Source organism: Balaenoptera acutorostrata, chromosome 6 (assembly GCF_949987535.1).
Source record: "Balaenoptera acutorostrata chromosome 6, mBalAcu1.1, whole genome shotgun sequence".
NCBI lineage: Eukaryota > Metazoa > Chordata > Mammalia > Artiodactyla > Balaenopteridae > Balaenoptera > Balaenoptera acutorostrata.
The window spans coordinates 11,459,901-11,487,075 of record NC_080069.1 but is presented as its reverse complement, the minus strand read 5'-3'; the positions used below and the strand labels follow the sequence as shown (position 1 = coordinate 11,487,075).

Here is a 27,175-nt window from a genome sequence, read left to right as displayed (position 1 = left end):
GTCATATTATTCAGCCATAAAAAAGAATGAAGTACTGCCATGTGCGGCAACATGGATGAACGTAGAGAATAATATACTTAGTGAAGTAAATCAGACAAAGCAAGACAAATATTATATGATATCACTTATATGTGGAATCTAAAAAATAATACAAATGAATCTATATACAAAACAGAAACAGACTCACAGACATAGAAAACAAACTTACGGTTACCAAAGGGGAAAGGGGGCGGGATAAATTAGGAGTATGGGATTAACAGATACACACCACTATACATAAAATAGGTAAGCAACAAGGATTTACTGTATAGTACAGGGAACTATATTCAATCTCTTGTAATAACCTATAACGGAAAATAATCTGAAATATATATATTAATACACACACACACACACACACATATATATATAACTGAATCACTTTGCTGTACACCTGAAACTAACACAATATTATAAATCAGCAATACTTCAATTTAAAAAAAGGACTGAGTTGGGACTTTGTACCTTCATTAATACATGAAGTTTCCACCACTAGTAATTCCGTTTTTTTTCCTCTAAATGACCACTGCTCTTTAGCGATTTCCTTTGACTTTCAACATAAGTATGGCGTATGTGCCACAATCAACTGTCCCCATACCTTCCCCACCCAAACTCAAGTTAAAAACAATATTAAGCAACCCTCCATAGCCCATCCCACCCTGCCTACCCTGTCTGGTGCTGTCCATGCCTCTGCACTCAAGTCCCAGCTGAGCCCCATCCTAACAGTTCCATAATCTGGTCTCTCAGGGGGAGTCATCCCAGTTGACCCTGGGTTCACCCCTCTGGCTGTTGATAGAAATTGCCTGAAATTACAGCTGAAAACTCTCACCCAAAGGCTGGTGTAATTTCTAGGAAATCCGGTCTCCTCTCTTCTTCATCTGTGATCTGTGATCTTGATCTTGATCCCACAGTCCTTTTGGAGCAGGAGTTCATCCTCTGAACCTCTTCAGGGCTGGGTCCAGCTCTGCTCACCCAGGGTCCATCTACAGCCAGACACCAGTATATTTCATTTCTCTGCTGATGCATCTGCATTACCATAGCAACACATACATACATCCTCCAATCCCAAGGGGGCGAGGTGGTGGGAGAGGATCCTCCCACATACAAGGTTAGGACCTTTTTCTCACCAGACATCTTGGATCTAGTCAACTAAAGAAAGCATGGAGAAAACCAAGGGTCATTTGTCTGTTCTCTCTTTGACAAATATTTGAGCAGCTTCTGTGAGAGGCAGGGTGGTGCACCGTGGCTAAGGACAAAGGGGCTGGATTTGGCCTCCCTGGGTTCAAATCCCAAGATCTCCACTTACTAGCTACGTGACACTAAGCGCAATATCTATCTTCTGAAAAATTAGGACTATAATGGTGCTTATCTCATAGGGCTGCTAAGACGATTAAATTAATTAATACATAGGTAAACCGCCTAAAGGATGCTTTGTGGGTGGCTATCTCCCCGGTGTTTACAAAACAGCTCTCCTCATCCATGCCACAGTCTGGGAGACTGAGGCTCATGTGGCAGACTTGGAATCCAGATTCAAAGCCCCAGGAGTGCCTCGTGACTACTACCGGGTAGGCAAAATCCTCTCCAAACCTCAGTCTCTTCACCTGTAAAATGGGCAGTAGGTTCCTGGCTCCCTCTCTCAAGGTCATGGTGAGGTTCTGGTGAGACCACAGAAAGAATGCACTTCCTGAACTGAAACTTGCCATTGGGAAGGGGAGGAGATTAGAGAGAGCTGAGCATCCCCCCTCTGACTGGCTGGGATTTGTGAATGGGGCAGGGGCCGGGGGGTGGCTGTCTTTGGCCCCTTCTCAGCTCCCAGGCTTAGGAGAAAGTTTCTCTGCCCCTTTGGCCTCACCTACTTTACTCTAAGGGCCAAATGGGGGTGGGCATGGAGGTGTGGAGATGTAGGAAAGGGGCTGATGTAGCCATGGAAAGAGGCCAGGCCAGGTGGTCCCCACTGTGTGGTCCGTCTCCCCCTGCCCCATCCTGCCACCATGGCCATCACGCCTCAGCACCATTACTTGTTAAATTGTTGTCTTTCCTCACAGGATGCAACCTCAGGGAGTCCGGGACAGTGTGGAATGTTCCCCACACTCCCAGAGTTTGGGGCAGGACCTGGCCCATGGCTGGTTCTCACTAAGTGTCCCATCAGTGAACATGTCATGTGAGGCTCCCGGAGGAGGGCCTTGGACGAGGGAGTCACCACTCCTTTGCCCGAGGCCCTTTTCCCTCAGATGTCACTGTTTATACCAGAGGCCTCTCCAGGAACGAAGTCGCAGAAGTTGGGAGCGCTCAGGGCCCAGTTTTCTCTTGCAGAAAACCGAGGCTTGGAGACATGGAGTGGCCGCCCAAAGTCACTCCCCCAGAGTGGCAGAGCCGGCCGGCCTGACCAACTGTCTGGGTCTGCCCCGGACCGAGGGATGTGCGACTTTCAGTGCTGAAACGGGGACAGTCCCAGGCAATCCGGAGGACGGGAGGGGCTGGGGCCGGGACCCGGGGATCCTAACTTTTCCAGTCCCTCTACCCCGCAGATGGGTGAGGAAAAGGTCCAGGGCGAAAATCGAGAGCCCCCAGCCACCAGGCGGCCCCCACCGCGCGAACGATTGCTCTGGAAGAGCCTTCCTTGCGCCCCCAATCCCCAGCGCCGCGGCGCCCGGGGACGGTCTGCGGGCGGGGCTCGGGGCCTTCCCCGCGCGAGGGGACTCCGGGGGGGCCGGGCGGGGCGCTGGGGCCCGCGGCGGCACAAAGAGGCCCGGCCGCGGCACTTTTGAAAAGAGCGAGGAAGTTGATCTGGGCCGGGGCCCAAGGAGTGACGAGGAGGGAGGGAGGGCGGGCGCGCGGGGCCGGGGGCGGCCGCAGCCCTCGCCTCGCCGGCCTCCACGGGAAGCGCGGCGGCGGCATGGGCGGCGGGGCGCGGCGCCCCCAGCCTGCGACCCCGCGGACCCTCCTCTCGGCGCGCCGCCTCCGCAGCCGGGGCTCCGGCGTGACTCCGGCACCGGGCCCCACTCCCGCCGGCTGCGCATAGGGCGGCGATCGATCCGTGCCCTCCCGGGACCCGCCGGCTTCAGCCCGGGTCGCACGGCCGCCGAGCCGCCTGCGGCGGGGCCCTCCCGAGGCCCCGGAGCGGAGACCATGAAAGGTAAGCCCGCCCGCGCGCGGGAGCTCCGAGGCGAGCCCCTGCGGGACCCCTCACCCTGCCCGGGCGCGGTGGGCACCTCTCTCTGCGGGCGGGCGAGGACGGGAGGACTCCCCCGGGTAGAAGTGCGTGGGCTTCTCTTTCGTCTCCTCCGGAGAAAGGTATTGGGAGGACAGGCTGGAGCCCTGAAGTCCAGAGGCAAGGGAGAGGAGAGGCAAGATGCAGTGTGCTCACCGGCCATGGCTCTCTCCCGAAAAGCCGTTGTAAATCCAGCGAAGTATCTGATCCCGTTAACCTGTCAGCACAGAACTATGTTACCCGCCCAACCTTCTCCCGGTGTCACCCCATCCGGAGGACCCGCCGTCTCAGAGGCTGCTGCGGCCCTCACCTAGCCTTCTGCCCACGCCAGGCCCAGGATTCTCCTCCGGGAACTTCCACCCTTTCCCCAGGAGGGACCTGCCCTGTCTGGGTTCCTCAGCCCAGGCCCAGCCCTTCCTGACCTCTGAACCCTGGCTGACCGTCCTCTGACCTCCTGGGCGCAGAGCAGCAGGGGGAGATCAGCGGTGCAGGCCTGAGCTCTTCCCCAGGCCGGTGGGCATCACCGCAGTGGTCCTTGCAGCCAGTTCTTGGGATGGAAACAAGAACCAAACTTGGTCCCTGCTGCTCATCCCTGGGCCTGGTTTACTTGAGGCCCGGGAGAGTGCACCCCCGGTCTTCACGGTCGTTCTCAGGCTAAGGGAGAAGCAGGCTTTGGAGTCCTACCGTGGGACAGGGAACTTCGGGGTTTTGATGCTCCCTTACCTGCTTTACGATAATCCTTCAAATAGCACTGGGGCAGGCCCTTGTGCTCCTAGCGCCTCTTCCACTTCCTGAATGTGGAAACGCCAAAGGGCTTCCGGGGTCATCCGCAGGGCTTTCCACTGTGCGGTCAGGTGGTGTTGGCGAAGCCGCTTCCTTTGCATAGAAGGGTTTGAGGGTTCCTGTGAAGAAAAGGCTCCACGGGTAAACCTCTGATGGATCACAGCCTCCATGTTGTATAGTTGCGGAAACTGAGGCCCAAGCAGGTAGGACCAGCCTCGTGGGTGTGTCACCTGTGCAGTCCCCCAGGGGCCCAGGGCGCCACATGAGGTTCAGTGCTCTGCTGTCGTTGTCTGGAGATTATTAATAATTTTTTAACAAGGGAGCCCAGAAATTTTATTTTGCACCGGGCCCCGCAAATTACGTTGCTGGGCCTGTGGATGAGAGAAGGGACTTGCTTAAGATTCACAGCTCGTCAGGGGGACCGGCCCAGGGCTCCTGACTTCCGGGCCAGTGTGCTTGCTAATGCATACACCCCTCTTCCTTCCCTCCGGCCTCTGGTCCCTCTGTCTGGGCTTCCCGGTGGCCTCACCACGTCTTGATCTATCTGGGACGAGGCAAGCAAGTTCTCATGAGCCCCAGGGACTTGCCTTAGCAGCAGACAGGAGCCTCACCCACCGGGTTCCTGCTCTCAGCTACCGCATCTGCGCAGTGTCCTGTGCCCAGTCAGCGGTCCCGGGGCAGGGCATTACCAGAAGCTTCTGGAAAGGTCTGAGGCCACATCTCACCACAGGCTTGGGGCCCACGCTGCTCTGGACCTTGATGGTGATGGTACGACCCTGCACATTCTCACGGTGGTTTGGCTCCACCAACATTCCAGAAGAGCTCTTTGGGGGGAAACAGACTGGGGGAAAGCCAGGCAGGGCCGAAATCCCCTGAAACGGAGGAGACACCCAGCTCCCAGGAAGGGAGTCGGGAACACACGGCCCACCTTTCTGAAGCTCAGTGAGGTGATGCCGCTCCTCTAAGCGGCGGGGGAAAGAGCTGGTGTGAACAGGTATTTAGAGGAGGTCTGTGAGGAGGGCCGGCTGAAGCAGGTCGTCGGGTCCCAGCGTCTTCCTGGCCTGCTCACTGGGAGGCTGTGGGCTCTGAGAAAGAAACCCAAGTCCTGCCCCTCTCACGCCTTTTCCCTCAGACTGCAGCCTCACCACCACCTGGGGCCCAATTCCTGTCCGCTGAGGCCTTCAGGCAGCTCTTGTGTGTTTTCCCCCCAGTTTCGGGAAACCTTCTACGATCTTCCATAACCTCCCAGCGCCCGGGCCACAGAGCTGCGGGGAAGGCGAGGTTGATTCCCAGCCCACCTCCCTGCAGGGTCTCCCCTCATCCTCCCCGGGGGCCAGGAAAAGCCACCCCCTCTACCTGAGATGGAAAAGCCAGGGCAGTCAGTCAGTATTTGGCCTTGGGGGCATCTGTGGAGTGTGAAGAATCAGGATTTTTTTTACACACGTGGAAAAAAACAAAGTGCCCAGAAGAGCAGGCGGCCCCTTCCAGGATGGCCCTTCCCCGGGGGGGAAGCTGGCTTCAGACTGTTCTCCGAGGGCCGCACCAATCTGAGAAGTACATCTGCTGGCAAAGATTCACTGTCCCCGCTCAAAGCAAAACACAGTGATGTTATGTTTTGTGGAGGTTGGCGGGGACGGTACTTAAACAAGAAAACAGGTCTGCTAATGCGCGCTGCCACCCGTGGCCAGGCGCCAGGGCCCGCTCTGCCAGCCAAGCTGTTTCCACCCCGAGGCGCCTCCCGCCCACCCGCCCACTGGCTGGCAGCCGGGCCTCCCAGGCAGCCGCATCTTTTGATGCAAGCCGCCCCAGCTCCGGGTCCAGCCCCTCTCGCACCTGAGGGGCACACAGCTGCCACCAGCCCCTGGTGATGGGCCCACCTTGGAGCTGCCCACTGGCTTGTCTGAGCCATTGACAGCCACCTGTGGAACTGCTCCCACATCTCCAGCGAGAGGGGTCCTGTCGTGAGATCCCCTCCCAGACATGTGTCACCCCTCCAGAAGCAGCCTGGTTCCCTGCGAAGATGACTGATTTGAGAGTCAAGGACAGAGGCTCTAGTCCTGGCCCCGCGTGAGGCTCTGGTCAGTGTTTCCCTCTCTGGGCCTCGTTCCCCTGCTGGGTGGTCCCGGAGGCCCATCTTGCTCTGATGCACGAGAGGTCCCAAGGAGAGAGTTTGGGTGTTATTGGTCCTTTTCCCGTCTCTCCTCCTTTGCTGCTCCTCCTCTGGAAGAGTCTGTGGTCTCAGCCGTGGACTCCCATTCCTTGAACAGTCCCACCTAGTCTCAAGGATGTGATACACGGGACAGGCTGGTGATACCGGATTTAATCCTCTGAGCCCCAGACCCTTACCCGGCAGTGTCCTAAACGTCTAGCTGGAGACCTGCAGACACTCCTTTAAGGTGCAGATGGGAAGCCTTCACATCCAACTGAACCCAGGTTAAATAGAGGTTATTCTGGGATGTTGCCCCACACCTTTCAGTCAGCAAACATGTATCAATACCTGCTTTGGGGGAGGAAGCGGCTAGTCTAAAGGGGAGCAAGGATGCCCTCCGGGGGAAACGAAACATACACACTTAAGAAGAGAACCAAGTAAGCAAGGGGGATAATGCGAAGGAACCAGGGAGTGGTATATACAGTAGATTGCGTAGGAATCCCCAGAAATAAAGAGCCTTTCAAGTTGGGGCAGGTCGGGAAGGCTTTAGGGAGGAGTAGAGGGTGAGCAAGGTTTGGATGGGGTCATCCAAGAGACAGGAGGAGCAGGAAGCATGTTGGTGAAAGCTGGGCACTGTCATTGGGTGTGTTCACCGGTGATGGGAAGAGAGATTTGCCTGGAGACTGAGGGTTGGCAGAGAAATGCAGGGAGCCACAGGACCAGGAGGCCGTGAGTGCCACGCCAAGGACTCCAGCTGTGTCCTGTTGACTCCTGTTGACTTTGGAGAGGCCCTAGAAGGGTTTGTCAGGAGATGGCCGGTTGCTACTTCTCTAATGACCTTCCCCCATGTTGGGAAATCTCTACTTTTAGAGAAAGCAATGAGGGAAGAAGAAAATGAGCCTGTAACAGAGCCAAGAGGAGCGGTTGGGGACACCAGGGGAGAAGGAGGATGTAATGTAATGGAAACCGAGAGGAGAAAGTTCCAAGAAGGAGAAAATGGTCAACAGTGTGACTGTTGATGGACAGGCTTAGCTAAGGGTTATTTGATTCTGAAAAAAGTAGGCTGCAGAGACCTAGAGGGGAGTGGGTGGATTTGAAACAAAGGCACAGGAAGACCTTGTGTTAGAGAAGTTTCAGGAAAAGGGAGCTAAGGAGTTGAAGTAAGAAGCGGGGCCAGGCGTGAATGGTTTTTCAAGGTGGTGCTGGCCTGCCCATCGGAAGGTGGAGGGAGAGAAGGGAAGGGGAGATGGGGGCCCAGGGATGAAGGAGATAGGAGTGGCTGAGCTTTGCTGTAGAAGGAAGAAAGGCTAGGACTTCCCTGGTGGTCCAGTGGGTAAGACTCCGCGTTCCCAATGCAGGGGGCCCGGGTTCGATTCCCTGGTCAGGGAACTAGATCCCACATGCAGCAACTAAGACCCGGAGCACCCTAAATAAATAAATAAATATTTTTTTAAAAAGAAGAAAAGCTGTCTTTATGGGGGCCCCATGAAGGATGCAGACACAGGCTCTTTGCATTCCTAGTTGCATTGAATCTTTTTACCATATATCCCCATTATAAAAATTTTGAAAAATTCAGAAAAGGAAAAAAAAAAAATCACACTCACCTGAACTCCTACCCCTCAGAGATAATTGACAGGATTTGGAAGAGAGTTCTTCCAGAAATCCTTCAGTGTATATGTTCACATGGATTTTTTTCACATAAGTAAGATTATACTACTAATAACATGGCTTATTCTGTGTATGTATTTATAAAATTCAGCAATAGAACCTAGATATCTTCCCTAGGCAGTAAGTATAGATCTGCATTCTTTTTTATTGGCTGCATAATATTCCATAGTATGGCTTTACAATAATTTATTTAACCAATCCCTTATCAATGGGCATTTAAGGTATATACATTTATCCTCAGGTTTATCATAGCATGCAGTGATAATCTTTACATCTCCATCTTTGCCTAGTGGTATATGTATCCCCTTAGAAAAAAATTCCTAGAAGGGGGTTGCTGAGTGAAAAGGCACGCTCATTTGAAGTTTGGCTATCATCAAAAAGAACACAAATAACAAATGTTGGTGAGTGCATGGAGAAAAGGGAGCCCTTGTGCACTCTTGACAGGAATGTAAATTGGTGCAGCCACTATGGAAAACAGTATGGAGGTTCCTCAAAAAACTAAAAATAGAGCTACCATATGATCCAGAAATTCCACTCCTGGGTATATATCCAAAAAACCCCCACTAATTCAAAAAGATATATGCACCCCAAAGTTCATAACAGCATTATTTACAATAGCCAAGATAAAGAAACAACCTAGGCGTCTGTCAACAGATGAATGGATAAAGAAGATGTGGTACATATATATATATACATACACACACATATATACACAATGGAATATTACTCAGCCATAAAAAAGAATGAAACTTTGCCATTTGCAACAACATGGATGGACTGGGAGGGTATTATGCTGAGTGAAATAAGTCAGAGAAAGACAAATACTGTATGATATCACTTACATGTGGAATCTAAAAAATACAACAAACTAGTGACTATAACAAAAAAGAAACAGACTCACAGATATAGAGAACAAGCTAGTGGTTACCAGTGGGGAGAGGGAAGGGAGGAGGGGCAAGACAGGAGTAGGAGATGAAGAGGTACAAACTACTTGTATAAAACAAGCTACAAAGATATATTGTACAGCACAGGGAATATAGTCAGTGTTTTATAGTAACTATAAATGGAATATAATCTTTAAAGGTTGTGAGTCACTATGCTGTACACCTGTAACTTATATAATATTGTACATCAACTGTACTTCAATTGAAAAAAAACAAAGTTTGGAAATAGAGTCCACACTACGCTCCCAGGGCACGAGGGCCCATCTCCACACATCCTCATCTACACTGAGTTTAAGGGGTAGGCACCTGGAGGAAGTTAGGGCAAGACGAAGAGCTTAAACCTAATGGGTTTGATCTTTTCAGAAAGGGAGGTAGTGAGCTCATCTTTGGAGAATGAGGTGGGCTGAGAAGAAGAGGAATAGTGGGTGAAGATGCAGATGGGAAGATTTGACCGGGGACAGAGCCACACCAGTGTCTGACATACCCCCACGGGGCTGGGTCCCCAGTGCAGTGCAGAGAGAAAGGGCTGGGGAGTGAAAGGCACCAGGGCCAGGAGAGAAAGCTAAAGGCTCCCGGGAGCCGCAGGTGATCCTGGGGGCCAGGCTGATTGCCTGGGAGAAGCAGGAGGATAAAGACTTAGTGCAGGGGATTAGGAAAAACAGCAGGAGAGGGAGCAAGAAAGGAGCTTGTGATCATGCAGACAGAACAGCAGTGAGGTTTACCCCAGAGGGTGTGCAGGCTGAGCTGTGGCCAACGTGGAGATGAGACCTACAGATTCCAGGTCAAGGAGCCCTGTGGTCTAGAGACCCAGTGGGCTTTCAGCATGTTCCCTCCATTAAAGCTGGTGGCGGGAGACAAGATGAAGAAATCATCGAATCCAGGTGATGCACTTATCCAGAACAGTATTCCCCAAAGTGGGTGCACCTCTGACTACCAGTTCCATTGGATTTAATAGATCATTGTTTTCAAGAATGGCAAGAAATTCTATGGTGAAATAAGTTTGTGAAACACAGAATTAAACACAGATTCAGGTGGACTTTTTTTCTTTTTTGCAGAACTTTTCAAAATTTGTACTATGTTAATGTGAGTCTCGAGATGGTGATGGAAAATGCAGCATTTTCCAGATTTACTTGATCAAAGAACCCCTTTTCACAAAGAATATTTTGAACTAGTGCTCTGTAGGACGTGTTTTTGGGAACTGAACTTCTTGAAAGTTGGAAATTGGTCCTGAGAGTGACAGGCATTAGGAAAGAGAGATAAATGACAGCAGCAATTCAAGCGGGATAGAAAAACAATCCTAATAAAAATGGCTGTTGCTACCATTTGTCAAGTATTTACTATGTACCAGGTACTTTTTGTATGTTGTCTCATTTTCGCAGCAGCTCTGTGCAGTAGATGGTGTTCTCACTGTTTTGCACACGGAGCCCAGAGAGGGGAAGGGGAATCCCTCTGCTAGGGGACGCATGACAGGAAGTGGTGAAAAGCAGAGAGTGAGGGGTTTGAAGGCCCAGAGGTAACAATCAAGATCAAGAAACTCATGAGTCCCACCCCTCCCACCCTACTGGGTTTGTGGGGTTCAGGAGCTATGGAGGAGCTCCTGTCTCCACAGAGGAGACCATTGTGTATGTGATAGGGGAGGGTTAAGGTCTGTTGTACTGAGTGAATAGCTGGGGTTCTCTTCTCAAATAGAGGCTATACAACCCCTTGAAGGGGTACAGTCATCCCTCTATATCTGCGGGGAATTGGTTTCAGGGTCCCCCATGGATACCAAAATCCAAGGATACTCAAGTCCCTTATATAAAATGGCATAGTATTTGCATATAACCCACACACATCTTCCCATATACTTTAAATCATCTCTAGATTAGTTATTACACCTAATACGCTGTAAATGCCAGTGTAGATGTAAATAGTTGTAAATACACTGTAAATGCTATGTAAATAGTTGCTGGTCACTCAGCAAGTTCAAGTTTTGCTTTTTGGAACTTTCTGGACATTTTTTTCCGAATATTTTCTAACCGCGGTTGGTTGAATCCGCGGATGTGGAACCCACGAGTACGGGTTGGCATTTGGAGTTGCCGCAGATAACCAGGGATTGCTACTGGCATTCAGTGGGTCAGAACGCCAGATGTCTGCTCGGCGTGGGTAAATCCTGTCTAATGGAGACCTGTGCCACTCAAATGCCAAGAGTGCCCCAGTTAGAATACTGAGGGCAAGAAAGGGGAGGAAAGTCATTTAGGATAAAGAGGGAGATTGCCCACAACCTCTGTGGTTACAGGAACTGTGGAAGGCAGCAGATGCTGGGGGCTGGGGGCTGGCCCTGAGGATGCAGGCAGAGGTGGCAGCAAGGAGAGGAAATGCCTGTCCCAAGAGCATCGAATGTGGATTTTAGGAATGAAGGAGCAGAAAAGAGGTGACTGTCACAGGGGAGCAAATCATGACACCTTGCCGAGCAGGAGAATCTGAAAGGGAAGGACCAAATCATCAGAGCAGAGAGGGACAGACTGATTCCCATCCGAACATAAACGTACCCGCAGCGGAAGCCTGTGGGGAGGGGGTCATGGCAGAAGGGTTCCAATGAAAACAATTTTACCACCTTAATTATAGCATTCTCCGACCATAAACTACAATTATTCTGCAACTTTAAATATAGCATTGGCTCCTGAGAAGACTCCGAAATCTTTATTTTTACTGACCCAATTGGCTGTTTTGAAAACCCACTCTGTGAACTCCATAGAAGATAATCATCAAAATATGTTCCTTGAAGTTCCCGAAGAAAGACCTTTTATTCAGTTCCTCGACTCTCTCCCCCTTGCTGACGCTGATGGAAGATTGCAGTCCCTGAAAGGCTAAAGAGTGAATCAGCACCACATTTTCAGTCAACCAAAAGCTGAATTCTGCGACCACAGCTGAGTTAGCAGTTGGTTAACAGGTCGGGGCTATTTTCCACCTCCAGAGGGACAAGTGAACCCGGCTCAGCCCCAGCAGAGCCAGGAGTCATGCCCAGCCATGTGCCGACTCTGGCACCTTCCAATCAAACTCTCTACAACGTGGCTCTGTGGCAGCTGAGGCTTGAAAAAAACAAGGGAGTTCCCTTGTGGCTGCCTTTCTGATATTTGAGTTGGAGAATATGACCGTAGGTATGGGAGAGACAGAGGTTCTTTCAAGTCTGCAGTGGTTGCCACTACTTTATGAGTCTGGGCTTGCAGCGCTGTCTTTGAAGGCTAATTTTTTTTTTTGTTTTTTTTTTGTTAATTCACTGCCTGGAATTTGGGTAGAGATCGCTAGCTGAAGAGTGGAGCCCGGCTGTGCCTTTGGTAGGTCATTCATGGGCTGGGCTTCTTCATGACACGGATAAGACGCTCCCTCACGACAGCTCCAATCCCTTGGGGCCTCTGGGACAGGGGAGGCTGAAACTGGCTCACAGAGTCTTCGATGTTTGCTACCCAGAGTAGCTGGCTGTCCCAAGCTTGTCTCAAGAGAGGGGTTTTCCTGAATACTTAAGGTTCCAGGCATTAGCCTAGCTTTGCCGGTGCCCTTTCCCAAGCCCACCCCCCTCCTGTCCCAGTGGCCTTTCTCCTGGAATGAGCAAAATGAAAAAAAAAGAAGAGTACAAAAAGAGAGACAGAGAGAAGGCAACAGAGGCTACTTCTGCCTTCCTGGAAAGGTGGCCTCTTTTCAGACAACTATGGCGACATCTTCAACCATTCCGGGCACCTGGCAGCTCACACTGACACGCAGGTGCTTCTCAGTTTTCAGCATGTCAGGAGGTGCTCAGTTTCATGGATGGTGTATTTATGATGCAGGAAAGAACCACAGCCTGATTTGAGAGGCCCATAAAAATGCTGGTGGTATTCTGAAGTGATTAACTGGACACTGATGGAAAAAATTAACCACCACCCACCCCCCCAAAAAAAGGGAGGCCTTTTAGCTTTAGGAGAGGAAAATCATATCCCTTGTTCCAGCTCTGAGAAAGGGAGGGGAAGAAGATCCTAAATTTTGCTGCACTGCCCCCAACCTACCCTTTCATTCCTTTTCAATCCAAACATTAGGCCCCTCCCTGTGTATTCATTTTAAGTTTCCACTGCTTTAAGCCTTTGCATATCCTCAATGCATCAGAACTCCCCAACACTCCCTAGCCATGGAGAACTCTAAGAATAAACCATATTTAACCCATATTTTAAATCATTAATCTTTTTTTTTTTTTAGTAAAACTGAGCTCTTAATTAAAAGGGCAGAAGTTAACAATTAACTAAGGATGCAGACCTTCTCAAAAGGTCAGTAAACCCATCTTTTTTGAACACCCACTATGAGGTCAGCCCTGTGCTGAAAGAGGCTGAGGGGAGATTTCCTGACCTCATGGGGATGACAAACCACTGGCAGGCCAGACGTGTAAACAGATGCTGAGCCTGGATGGAAGAGGCCTTTCCGAGCTCTGTGGCCTGTCTGCGCTGGGTGTGTGTAACTCTGCAAGCACTCTATATGTGTATTTGCATCTTGCTTCAGATCCCTGGGCATTTCAGAACCTCTAACTAGCTGACGGATCACTTAACCTCTGCCAGCCTTTGTAACATGACAGGTGGGCTCTGTGACTTGTAAGTTCCCTTCCCACTCCCTCTCTCTGAAAGCTCTGGAAAGCTGGGGCACCCAACACTAAGTCCCATGGCCCCAGAAGGCATGGGAACAGGCAGCATGGGAGATGCGGAGGGGGGTGGAAAATTCTTTTCCTGTCTCTGCTGACCCCACTTGGTCCAGTGCAAAGGGAGAGTACAGATCCTGTCTCATCAATCATCCTCTAATCAGTCATAGCCTCTGTGTCCTCAAGCCCAGCTCTTCTCAATTCTTTATGTCTGTTTCCTCATCCTTCCTCTGACTGGCTCAGTCTTGGTGTAATGTGAGTATAATGAGTCCATGCTTGCACAGGGTTTGGCTTCTAAGAGCCTCACAAAGCTTTGGATTATGTCCTCATTCAGATGAACAAGGCTGAAGTGGAACAGTTGCTATAGCGTTCCAGACATAGGTAAATTAGGGGTCCCCAGGGTCCGTGGCTCAGTGCTAGTAAACAGGAAGTTGGAAGGATTAGAAAGAGAAGATCTCTTTGGGGATGGGACCCGGGGAGCAGGGGCGGTGGGGAGAGGTGGGGCTGTGAGTTATGGAGCTGTGATGTCAGCAAAGGGAAAAAGGGAATAGGGCCAAACATTTGCGAAGCCCCTCATCTAAAGAGAGCTGAGATCGTGCTGGCCACCATTCCCCTTCCCGCCGGCGGCTCTGCAAAGTATCGGACGGGTCTCGGTGAATTCCCACTTGCTAATGACTGCCAATCTAGGGGCTCTCAGTGGGAGAGCAGAGTTATGACAGAGCTGTGTGCTCTCCTAGGGGGTGTTTGCTGAGGGTTGGTGTCCGTCCATCTTGCTTGATTTAAGTCTTCCCAGATTCCCTGCAAAGGCTGTAAACAGCGAAGTGATGAAATTGACCCTGGAGCCAGAAGAGGGAGGAGGCCTGTCACAGGGGCGGGCACGGAAGCACCACCAGGGGTGGAGAGAGACGAGAAACACAGGCACGAAGGCCTAGGAGGTGTCTCTGCTCCAATGAGTGGAAGGAATACCTCCCCGAGGGGCCCCCGGGGCTGCTGTAAATCTGACAGCCCACAGCGTGGTTCTGGCCGAAATCATCCGGGGGTGAGAGGGTGCCGCTAGTTAGGGTGAGGGTTTGGTCTGACACAGCACGGAAGGCACCGCCCCGCCTGAGGCGCTGGTTTATGGGGAAGCGATGGCAGTCCTGGTAACGTCCCAGGCAATGTTATCCTCTTAAACTGTCGGCAGACTGATGATAGGGTAGCAGCCTGAGACACAAAGCGGGGCTCAAGGGGTTGATTTCTTAGGATACGTATAAAGGGTACCAGTCATGTCAGCCTTCCTTCTGCTACTGTACCCACCCTCCTCCAAAGCGTGCACACACACACACGAGAACACACTAACTGTATCAGACAGAAGCTACCTGCAGTTTGTTACTGTGGAGAGGAAACTCAAGCATAAAATTCAGGAGGCTTTGCCACTCTTACAGATCAGGGGTCTTGGCCTTCCCCAGGCAATAGAAATTGATCAGAGGCCAGACAAGAAATTCAGGCAAGGCTTTACTGGGGCCCCTGAAACAAAAGGTTTCCTTGCTTGCTCCGCGACGGGGGAGGGATGTGAGCTGGTCCCTTAGATGGGGTGAGGGTAGGGGTGTGTCCTGGGGTCTGGCCGGAGGGGCGGCTTAGGAGTTTTGCCCACCCCTTAGGTTGGTGTTGCGTGCAGGGGGCATGCACAGTACCCTGCTTTTGCTCCCGACACCCTGTTTTTGCTTCCGGCTCTTCAGAAGTGGCAGTTGGGGTTTATTTTTGGTCTTCGGTATCTTTTTGTCCATAATTTGCAACAACTGTGCATGCACGCAGTTATTTTTAGGCCCTTATAGTTTCTTTGTATGTTATTGCTCGAGGAGACGTTTTTGTCCAGGTGCAAGTCCTGCAGCAAAGGGTCCCAGGTCCCAGGTCCCAGCCTGTCTCATCACTAGCTGTCCCTGTGGCTTTAGCCAGGCATTCAAAGTTAACCCTCCTCCCCCTAACTCAGCTTCCCCATCTGTAAAACTGGGAGAATAACTTCTTACCCTGTCTCTCTCTGTCAGGCTAGTTGTAGGGATAAAGGGTATGAACCCAGGTCTCTGCCTTCCCCCCACATTAACTCAGAGTCTCTGAGGGTGGGGGGCTGACCTTGGTCTTTGCACCAGGCTTGTCCATGATTACACATGCAGGCATAGACCCCCTACCAGGAAGGGTAACACAAAACCATTCATAGTCCCATGTGAAATTGTGTTTGCTGAGCATTTCTCTGTGCCAATCCCTGTGCTAGGGACTTTGGGTAAAGCAGAGAAAAAGACAGACACAGTCCCCACCCTCAGATCTTAAACACTGAGGAAGAGAGCTGTTGGATAAATAATAACAGGTATACTGCATTCCACGAAGGGAAAATACAGACCACGTGGAAGAATATGTAACAAACAAGAGACTTCCTCCAGTCTGGGAGCTCGAGGAAGACTGCTAGGAGGTGACGTAGTCATGACCTGGAGGACAAGCAGAGGGCATTCATGGCAGTGATGGTGGCATCTTTAATTTGGGGCTGCCCACAGTCCCTCCCCGACTGAGCCCGTTCAGGGCTGCCCTCACTTATCGGGCACTCCTTGCCCACTCTGCCTCTTGGCTCCCGGGTAGGTCACAGTAGTCACGATAGCACAGCATTTGGGAAATGAGGCTGCTTCCGGGTCATTGCCAGAGAACCTGAGAACCATGCCCAGTCCTGGGCCCAGCCCCCTTCATGGTTACCTGCTCACCTTGTAGTCACAGGAGCAAGGATTCTTAGCATTTGTAGAACCTTGGCTCATTACTCTGAGAGGGGAGTGGGTGCGGTAGAGAAGACTTCTGAGTTCAGATCTCAGCTTCACCACATATCCTGGGTGCTGTTAAGCAACACTCTTAACTTCTCTGAACCTCAGTCTTTTTGCCTATGAGAGTGGTCATTTCGACTCTAAAGTTTATAGCATCGTTGTGAAGATTGCCCCAAGGCAAGATCCAACCCTTCATCACTTTAAAAAAGGGAACAAAGAAAAACAAAAATTGGAGCTTCTACTTTGAGTATTACCAACTTAAAATATTCCTGGGTTATAAAGTTTAAGTGCCTGATAAACTACAAGCAAACTGCTAAATGCATAGCTAGAGCTGAAAGAAAACGGGAAATACCTAGGGACCAAGCCAAAAAAAAAAAACCCTTAAAATTAGGAACTGAAACCAAACGAGTCCACAAAATGCAGGAGCTGGATGTTAGGAATCTCTAGTCTTGGGTGCAGGAGGAGACAAGGCTGTGAGAGGCCCAAGGGGTACTTGTGGACCTTTGCTGAACCAAAGACCTCCCAGCATAAAAATCCAACCCTAGAAGATGCTGCTTCCAGGTGCTGTCACCCTGGGACAGCCATTCTGGTTGGGGTTATTTATTTTTTATGACCCCAGTGTTTTCTGATGGGCCACGGTCTTCCTACTGTTTGGTCAGCGCCCAAACCTGTGGTTAATGATCTTGAGTCTCACCCCAGCCAGTCTGCTCCTTGAAAAGGGGGGAGGGGAAGGGAAAGAGGCTAGATGCGAAATCTACCTGCTAGAGAGCTGACAAGGAAATGGGATATCTCCAGACAATCCACGTGAGGGGAAAGCGGCGGTGCTGGGTTAACACAGGCTTGCCCTCAACTGGTCTGGGGATCTAGTATATATTCTATGTGCACACTTGGGTGATCCAATCTAAGGAATCAAACCTCAGTGGTCCCAGATCGGTAGCTCCCCTGGCACCTGGCAAAAGTCTAGGAAATGCCCTCTGGAAGAAAGAGTCTTGAACACAGACCCCTCAGGATCCACTGTTTAATCAGGGGCTACAATATGAATGCCCTTCCACACCTCCCCACCCTCTCCCTCCCCCTGGAGTGCATTATGGTGGCCCCAAAGCTGTGCACACACAAGCTTTAACAATTTTCGGAAATAAATATATCGAAACATCTGCAAGACACATGATGATAGGTTATGTTCTCATCAAAACCTTCTGTGAAAAGAAAAATCAACAGTTCAACAGAAAAATGGGCAAAGGCTACATATAGTTAATTCATGGAAAGGCATGGTTAGTAAGCACTTGAAAATGTTCCATTTCACTAATAATTCTTAAATGTGCAAAATAAAATACGGAGATTCTTTGAGTTAAACTCATAAAGACATTTATTTTTTATGAGACTCATTGTGGGAGGGACTAGTATATCAGTATATATTCATATGCTATGTGGGTGGAAGTGTAATTTGTATGCCCTTTCTAGGTGTCAGTCTGTTCATTTGTTTCCAGAACATTAAAATGTTCTTACAATCTGATCCAGTCAATTCACTTTTAGAAAACTGTCTAAAGAAAGTCCTATATGTGCATAACATTTTACGTATAAGGATTTTCACTGCAGTATTATTCATACACACACTTATTGCATATGCACACAAACACATAATTATTTTCTGAAGCTCTTGAGGGTAAGTTACATACATCATGGTTCTTTACTTCTGAATATTTCAGTGTGTATTTCCTAAGAACAGGAATATGATCAGGGTACAATTATGAACTTCATGAATGTGCTTCAATTCTTTATCTAATGTACCATATGTATTCCGATGTTCGTTGATCAAATAATAACCTCGATGGATTTTCTTTTCCCTCTAGCACAGGCTCTAGCTTAACATTAAGGATTGCATTTGGTTGTCATGTCTCTTCACCTTTCACTGTCTTTTTTGACTCTAATATTTTTGAAAAATACAGCACCCCCCCCCCAACTTTTTAAAATACAATGCTTACATTGTGTTTTTCTCATGTTTCCTCATGATTCGATCGTGGTTATGCACTCTTGGCCAGCAAATTACGTAAATGATGGTGTGTGCTGGTCAACATTGCCTGATTTCCCCACTATATAATTACTGGGTTTTTTCCTCCCTTGCAACTAATAAGTAGTCTGTAAGCAGACAGTTTAAGACCATGAGTAAAGGCTTACACGTAAGCATACATATATGCTGTTCTTCATCAAAATTCTCCCAAGAGGTAGCATCCACTGATGGTTCTTGCCTGATCTGGTCTTTACCATGATGACTGCAGAGTGCTGATCTCCCAACTCCAGCAGTAAGAAGAGCCCTCCCTTCTCCCTACCTGTCTGTCTGTCTATCATTGGTATGGATTCCTGTTTTTTCAATGACTTGTAATTTCATTATTATACTTAATTATTTTAGTGCTCAAATTGTTCCAGATTTGGCCAGTGGGGGCATCTTCAGGCTGGTTTCTATTTCTTTTTGATATGTCCCAATCATTTTTTTTTTTGAGCATTCCCTTAATTTCTGAAATAGCAAGATGTTCTAGATTCATCTTCTACCTACCCTCTGCCCCAACCCTAGAATCAGCCATTTCTTTAAGAAGCCTGGGTTCTTTTTAGTGGGAAATGGTTTTAGAGACCAACATCTGGATTGCTAGGGGTGTTCAGTGCTATTTTGGTGTCTTTGCTTCCTGGACCTTTCAACAAACAAAGTTATATGCAAACACATAGCTACAAATATAGATGCATCTATACATATATATGAACATAAACAAATATGTACACACATAAACATATTTTAGAAATTACTAATTCCCACTGATACCTTCAAATTTCAGTCCAGCTCCAAGGGGTTCTTATTTGTCTCTCCCATTGTATATTTCTGTATCCCTTTTCTCACAGTGAGAACCCTGGGTCCAAACCACATCAATGCATTTACTCTATTTGCTGAATCTTGAATTAATCTAAAATAACTTCAGAATTGCTTTACCCATGCTACACCAAGAAATAAAATTGCTTTAAAAGTTCAAGATTTGTTTGCACTTCTTCCCCAATCCTACATTATCACATCCTAGACTGAGATTACAGAGTCCAAACTGTGTCATAATTTACTTAGATTAGTTCCTCTTTCCTTTTTTTCCCCACTTAGTATGTTTATTGTATTCATTCAAGCAAGCAAGGCTTATTTGCTTCCAAGTATTTTTTATTAATAAAATTGAATTTTTTGAATATGTAAAATATTAACATGTTTTCAGAAGTCAAACTATACAAAAAATTATATTCAGAGAACTGTGACTCCTTCGTATATCCCTTTCCCCCTCCCCATCCCTTGTAGAAAACAACTTCATTGTTTTTCGGTTTACTCTTCCTGTTTATCTTCTTTTAACGATAAGCAGATATATGTGTGTTTTCTTATTTTCCCTTCTTTCTTACAAAAAAGTGACATACCATATGTGCTCCTTTGCTGTTTTCATTTAATATCTCCTGGAAATGACTCCACATCGGTTAATAGAGATTTCCTTATTCATTCGTATAGTTGCCCTGAGCCCCATTGCGTGTATACATACCATCGTATGTTAACCAATCTCCTATAGTTGTACGTTTAGATAGTTCCCAAATTTTGTAATTACAAGTAATCCTGTAATGAGTAACCTTGTCACATATATTTTCAGATTGTTGGAGGTCTATATTCTGGACAAATTCATAAAAGTGTGATTGCTGTGTTGAAGGGTAAATGCATCTGCTAAGCCCCCTCTCCACAAGCTTGGGGCCATTTTGCATTCAGACCCCAACTCCCCCCACCACCTAGGCCAACAATATATATTGTCCTCTGCATCTTTGTCAATCGAATGGGTGAGAAATATTATCACAGTGTAGTTTTAAGTTGCATTTATCTTATGAGTAAAGTTGAACATCTTTTAAATTATTCAGGGGCCATTTTTATATCTCTTTTTGTAATTGCCTGTTCGGGTCTTTTGTTCATTTTTCTGTAGGATTTTTGGTCCTTTATTTCCTCAATTTTTAAAAGCTCTTTATAAATTTGGTATATTAGCTCTTCATCTGTGATGTATGTTGTGGATATTTTCTCCCTGTTTGTCATTTGCTTTTACGGCCATGTAAAAGTGTTGTTTTACTAGCATGTAGTCAAATGTATTAATCTTTTCTTTTATTGCCTCTGGATGTTCAGACGTAGCTTAAAAAACGCCCCCACCAACTATCTCCCAAGCAATTTAGTTGTCATCATAAGCTTGCACCCCAACTTCCCAGCACAAAAGCCCTGGTCAGCTCGATGCAGACCACCTCATTTCTCAAACACCCACTTGGAGGTCCGGCTCATTCTGCCAATATTGGACATCTTTCTTCTGCTCATTCATAAAAAGACCAGATGTTGTAAGGAGGAAGGGATATGCAGTGTCTAGGGGAATGGGAGCAATCTTCTGAATGAGGGAATACATCACTTAGGTCCCAGGGAACGAGCATGGAATCAGCCTTCCCGCATGAGATCTGTTCCTGCCACGGTCCCTTCCACCCCCTGGCACGTCCTGCACAAGGCAATGTGTGAGGCAGAGGCTGTGCCCATCCCGTGTCCTCACACCGCCAGCTCCTCCTCTCCGAAGCCCCCCAGCTGGGCTGGACGCAGAGTCTTGGTGGGGACTGTGCTGGGGCCAGATTCGCCCTTGTCCCTGCAGAAGCAGAATCCTGCTTCCATTACAACCTGTCAGGGAATGGAAGGGTGCTGAGCCAGATCAAGCAAGCTCTTCTTACTCCACCCCAGGGGTCTGAGCAAGGCACAGATAGAGAAGGCACCTGGGCTGGCCTGTGTGTCTTTACCAGTTTGCCAGAGATCATGAACTCTCCTCCCCCAGAGGTGTTGGGACTTCCCAGTTCCTCAGCCACTTGTTTCTGACCTCCATCCTTCTTTGCTCTGCTTGCTGTCAGGTCACCTGGAGCTCAGGTGGGCTGACTTGGACCCAGGGGCGGGGGTGGGCGCGGGGTGTGGGGACAGTAAAAGAATGGGGCAGCTGGAGAGGGGTGGGTGTGACTCCCCAGCCTGGGTCTGACAGCTCTGGCTCCATCACAGTGAGGTCGGCCGCCGGCGACGGAGATGCGCTGTGTGTCACGGAGGAGGAGCTGGCAGCTGACGACGACGCGGACATGCCGTCCTTCCCGTGCACGCAGGAGGGTAAGGGCTCCAGGCTGATCCCAGGCTGGGGAGAGACTTGTCTGTCCGCATGGCTTCAAAGTCCTGGCTGTTCCTTCCCCGCTGCTCCCCGGAAGCATTGCATGGGCCCGGGTTATGCGGTACAGATGAAGTCAGAGTTTGACACACGTGACATCTGTCTCCAGGGCTCCTCCTCAGACCTGTCCGGGACCATGTCCCCCCAGGGCCTCTCTTCCAGCTGGCCCAGAACTGTCCCCTTCATTGTATCCCATGCCCATCAAGTGGCCCGTCCTTCTCAGGCCCACAGGACCAGCTTGGCATGTGGCTGATCTGAGAAACCAACGCCCTCTGAACTGTTACTTGCAGTAGGGCTTCTTGGTGGGTTTCAGTATAGGTTAGAGCAGCTGTTCTCAATCTTGGCTGTGCATTGTAACCACCCAGGAATGCCTGAGACCGACCCTTAGAAATTCTGATCTCTTTCGGTCTGGAGCGTGGACAGGCATCAGGGTATTTAAACATTCCTGGTACTCATCATGTGCAGCTGAAGTTGAATCCGTCTTAGAACTTTCACAGCTTTCCCGCTGGCCATTGGCCACCTCCCCGAGCCGCCAGGAACACCTTCTTCCAACCTTCCTCTATAACAAGGACCAACTGATACACTGGAATCATCCGTTTGGCTTCCAGGAGAACTTCAGGTTACCTGCAAAGTTTGGGGACCAACCTTCTGGTTGGCCTGGGACTGAGGGGTTTCCCAAGATGTGTGACTTACAGCTTTAAAACTGAGACAGTCTTGGCAAACCATCCTGGTTTGCCCAATAGCAAGGAGTTCCCAGAACAGAAGACTCTCAGTGCTAAAGTCCAGGAAAGTCCTAGGCAAACTGGGAGGAGTTGGTCACCCAGTGGTGAGACAAGGCTGGCTGCCCTGGGAGACGGCTGATGTTTCGGGAAGAGGTGCTTTCCTGCACCACGGGCTGAATGACGATGTCACGGAGACAGAATGATGGTGTTGATGGCTGTGTACTTTGAAGATCCTGACTGTGGTCTTGCCTATTCGCAAAAGCTCTAGGACCTCCAGAAAAGGCAGTGAAGTGGGTAGAGGCGAGGATCCAGGACAGCTCCCTTTCAGGGGCTGGTTCAAAATGGGATGAGACAGGCCGGGGCAGGAGGACTGACCCTTTAGCCGCGGCCTCTGCCACCGGCCTCTTTTTTGTCCCCCCCCTCTCCGCAGGCCGGCCGGGGCCCCGCTGCAGCCGCTGCCAGAAGAACCTGTCTTTGCACACATCGGTGCGGATTCTTTACCTCTTCCTGGCCCTCCTCCTGGTGGCTGTGGCCGTGCTGGCCTCTCTGGGTGAGTGCAGGCTGCCAGCAGCAACCCGCTAGTCCGGGGCTCTCCACCCCAGGCTGCGGGGGAGTTTCTCATCAGGGCTCCTTTCAGTGCCAAAACCCCCTACAAAGACAAACACAGATCTCTGTGGCTCACGGACCAGAACCGGCATCTTCCTGACTAGGGGCTCTTAGTGCCTGATTCAAACTGCAAAGATTAGCTTGTAACTTCTGGTCAATAATTAGCTGTGTGGCCTTGAGCAAGGCACTTCCCCTCTCAGGACCTCTGTTTTCCTGCTGGTAAATGAGAGGCTAGGACTAGACAGTAGATCTCAGTTTCAGCCCCATATTAGAATCATCTGGGAGCTGTAAAAAAAATATGGATGCCTGGGCGCCCCCCCGCCTTGGATAATGGAATTAATTCAGTAGTTAAGCTCTTCAGATGATTCTGGTGTACACCCAGGGTTGAAATCACCAGATCGGACAATGTCTAAGCCCTTTCCATGGCCTTTGTGTTTCTCAAAGTGAGGTTGGATGTGTACCTGCGTCAGGGTTGCCCCCAGGATTTGTTAAAATGCAGATTCCTGGGTCTCCCTCAGACCTACTAAGTCAGGGTCCTGCCGGCGAGGCGCAGGGATCTGAAGTTTGGTGGTTCTCATACACTCAGCAGTTTGTATGACTGTGGTGGCTGACCCAGGTGATGGCGTGCTGCCAGTTTCAGGTAACTTCCACCTTCTGGATACTTAACACAATTTATGGTTAAAAAGTGAAAACAAATTTGAAAGTTTCTTACTGCAATCTTATTCCATTCTTAGCTTCAGAGTTAAAAAAAAAAAGCTTTTTTACTAAGGGAAGCCTGTAGGTTTGTTTGCTCCAATGGACTAGATATTAAAGACAAAGCTGGGACTCAGGTGAGGCAAAGGAGGCACGGAGATGGATAGGATTAAGAATCATTTTTATTTTTATATTTCTTTCTTATTTGTCCCCATTCTACCCTGTGGTCAGGTCCTAGTTCTAAAATCTGAGGGGGGTGGAAATTAGATATGTATATGTATAATTTAGGTACTATTATATATTCTAATATATACATATATACCCACATACGTATAAACACATATATACACTTAAGGGAGATATATAAAAAGATTATATCTATCTATGTCTATAGATATACAGATGCACAAGTATATATTTTTAAGAGATGTGTGACAGACTCTGGCCATTGGGAAGCCCCACAGAAGAGTGAATGGTTTTGGCCGCAGAGGGACTGATAAAAATGTCTTCTCAACAAACGACTGCTGTTTCTCTAAGACCCTTTTCTCATCTCTGTTTCCCCTGCAGTTTTCAGGAAAGTGGACTCTCTCTCAGAAGACATCTCCCTGGCCCAGGCTCTTTATGACAAGAAGCTTGTGTCCATGCAGGAAAATCTCCAAGGGCTGGGTGAGTGTCCAGTGTCCAGATGTGCTAATGACCGTGACAGAAGGCCGATATTACTTGACGGGAGGTGGGGGGGCAGGGTTTCCCCCATGCCATGGTGCCCTGGAGCAGAGCAGCCTTCACCAAGTTTCAAGGCACGAGGGAAAGACAGCCATGGCTCCCGGCCTCCCTGTCCAGCTGGAGAGCATCCAGCCAACGAGGGCTGCGACCCTGGGATGCACCCAGGAATGGGGCTGGGGGTTCTGTGAGTGGCATGGATCTAGCCAGAGCCTCCAGGTAGAGAAGCAAGCCGAAGACAGTCCACTCGCCAAATATCTTCACGTATCTGAAATTATTTTTAAGATCTTCCCTATGCTCTTGACAAGTCGGCCCTTTCCTCATCACTGCCTTAAAGTTTGCACAATTTACTATCTCTTTATCTCTTGCTTTCACAAGGGACGTTCTCGTTCTGAGAATGAGACAGAAGGAGCCATAAGAGAAGGGTTTAGAGGGGGTCTGCTTGGTGGGAAGAGAAAGTCCTATTCTGCCACTAATTAGCTGAGTGCCATTTGGCAAGTCACTTTTCTGAGACTCGTTTCTCATCAGTCGCGGGGGGAAACTATCCCTGTACCTCTTCTCCACGAGCTTGTGACAGGCTCAAATAAGCACAAATATTAAAATGTGGGGAGACATTTTAAAAATAAAATGTAAATGGGAGGTTCTTGGCAACCTCAGAGAAGTTATGAAGATACATACTCTCAAGAATTTGGTGGTGAGATGGAGAAAATATCCTAAAGCCTACATTTCAGGTCAGAGTAAAGTCATTTGGTAGAAATAAGATTGCATAGAGGTGGCAAGACTTTTCCAAAAAGGATTTCATAGCAGGTCTTAGGAAAGGAAGAGGGATAGGAAAGCCACTTGCCAATTCATTATGCTCTGAAATATTAAAGAAGCAACCTTTGTCCCGTGATCCTTCAGCAACTCAAAATGTTGTCCCTTTCTCCTGAAGAGCTGAAAGCCCCGAACAACTGCTCTTTCTGCCATGAGGCTGGGCAGCTGGGGCAAGAGATCAGAAAGCTGCAGGCGGAGCTGGAGGGAATTCAGAAGATGCTTCTGGCTCAGGAGGTCCAGCTGGACCAGACCTCCCAGACCCACGAACTGCTCTCCACCACCAGCGGTCAGATCTCCCAGGAGATGGGCAATTGCTCCTTCTCCATCCACCAGATCAACCAGTCTCTGGGGCTCTTCCTGGCCCAGGTGAGAGGCTGGCAGGCCACCACAGCCGGCCTGGACCTCTCTCTGAAGGACCTCACCCAGGAGTGCTACAACGTCAAGGCTGCGATGCACCAGATCAACTTCACCGTGGGGCAGACTTCCGAGTGGATCCACGGGATCCGGCGGAAGACAGATGAGGAGACCCTGACCCTCCAGAAGATGATCACCGACTGGCAGAACTACTCGCGGCTCTTCAGCAGCCTGCGCACCACCTCGGCCAAGACGGCAGAAGCGGTCAAGAGCCTCCAGGCCACCCTGGGGGCCTCCTCCCAGCGCATCAGCCAGAATTCTGAGAGTATGCATGACCTGGTGCTGCAGGTCATGGGCTTGCAGCTGCAGCTGGATAACATCTCGTCCTTCCTGGATGACCACGAGGAGAACATGCACGACCTGCAGTACCACACCCACTACGCCCAGAACCGCACGGTGGAGAGGTTCGAGACGCTGGAAGGACGCATGGCTTCCCATGAGATCGAGATCGGCACCATCTTCACCAACATCAACGCCACTGACAGCCACGTGTACAGCATGCTCAAGTACCTGGATGACGTGCGGCTCTCCTGCACGCTGGGCTTTCACACCCAGGCCGAGGAGCTCTACTACCTGAACAAGACCGTCTCCCTCATGCTGGCCACCACCGACCTGCTCCGGGAGCGCTTCGGCCTGCTCAGCGCCCGCCTGGACTTCAGCGTCCGCAACCTGTCCATGGTCATGGAGGAGATGAAGGCCGTGGACACGCAGCATGGGGAGATCCTGCGCAACGTCACCATCCTACGAGGTGAGAGCCAGATCTGGGCCGGGCTGCCGGGGAGCCCCCAGAGGGCCTCGGTGACCTTGGGAAGCACAGAAGGACCTGGTTTGGGGCAAAAATCTCGGTGGGTTGATAACAATCCTGCAGCAAATTCCTGGGGTGACTGGCAGCTTTTACGTCCTTGCCAACCTCTTTTGGAAAAGTGTATGGCTCCTCACTTTGCCCGACATACAAATTTGGATTTTTATGTGTGGATCTGTTTAATTGGGCCCACAGAGAGATATAGGTAGAGCTCATCTTTCGGAAACTCTGTCTCCTTTTGTTTTCTCCCTTCCCACCCCCTTACTGGTGCTCTCAACCATCTGCCCTTCAGATGCCTGTCACTCTGATGCCCTCTTCTCCTCCCTTCTCACCCCTGTCTTAGGCAGAGTTCTTCAGAGATATAGGAGAGAGAGAGAGATTATAAGGAATTGGCTCATGTGATTTTGGAGGCTGGCAAGTCCAAAATCTGCACAGCTGATGCCCTAGTTCAACTCAGAAGGCTGGAAGCTGCTGTAGAACCAGGAAGAGGCAGTGTGCCAGTTGAAGGCTGTCAGGCTGGAGGATGCTTTGTTACTCAGGGGAGGGTCAGCCTTTGGTTCTATTCAGCCTTCAACTGATTAAGTGAGGCCCACCCACATTGAGGAGGGCAATCTGCTTTACTCAGTACTGATTTTTTTTTTAACTTTTTATTTTATATTGGAGTAGAGTTGATTAACAATTTTGTGTCAGCTTCAAGTGTACAGCAAAGTGATTCAGTTATACATATACATGTATCTATTCTTTTTCAAATTCTTTCCCCATTTAGGTTGTTACATAATGTTGAGCAGAGTTCCTACTCAATACTGATTTAAATGTTGATTTCATCCATAAACACAATGGAGACACACCCAGAATAATGTTTGGCCAAATATCTGGGTACCCCGTGGCCCAGTCAAGTTGACACATAAAAATGAACTGTCACAAGTGCATCCCTCATCAACCTGACACCCATGCATATCTCCTTAAA

The 27,175-nt window shown here is 49.3% G+C and overlaps 1 protein-coding gene across 2 annotated transcripts in view; it reads left to right on the top strand.

Annotated features, from left to right (window-relative positions):
- The first annotated feature begins 2,692 nt into the window (after nucleotides 1-2,692).
- Nucleotides 2,693-27,175, top strand: part of SCARA3 (scavenger receptor class A member 3) — a 39,534-nt gene continuing 15,051 nt past the window's right edge. The window contains exons 1-6 of one of the 2 annotated variants that reach the window (XM_007192729.2): nucleotides 2,755-3,175; nucleotides 13,004-13,071; nucleotides 21,282-21,383; nucleotides 22,591-22,710; nucleotides 24,027-24,125; nucleotides 25,111-26,154. In XM_007192729.2, the coding sequence (XP_007192791.2) occupies nucleotides 13,053-13,071; nucleotides 21,282-21,383; nucleotides 22,591-22,710; nucleotides 24,027-24,125; nucleotides 25,111-26,154 (1,384 nt within the window). In that variant the 5' untranslated portion in view covers nucleotides 2,755-3,175; nucleotides 13,004-13,052. Of the gene's footprint in view, nucleotides 3,176-13,003; nucleotides 13,072-21,281; nucleotides 21,384-22,590; nucleotides 22,711-24,026; nucleotides 24,126-25,110; nucleotides 26,155-27,175 lie in introns of both variants that reach the window. The other variant, XM_007192730.2, reaches the window with a different exon arrangement.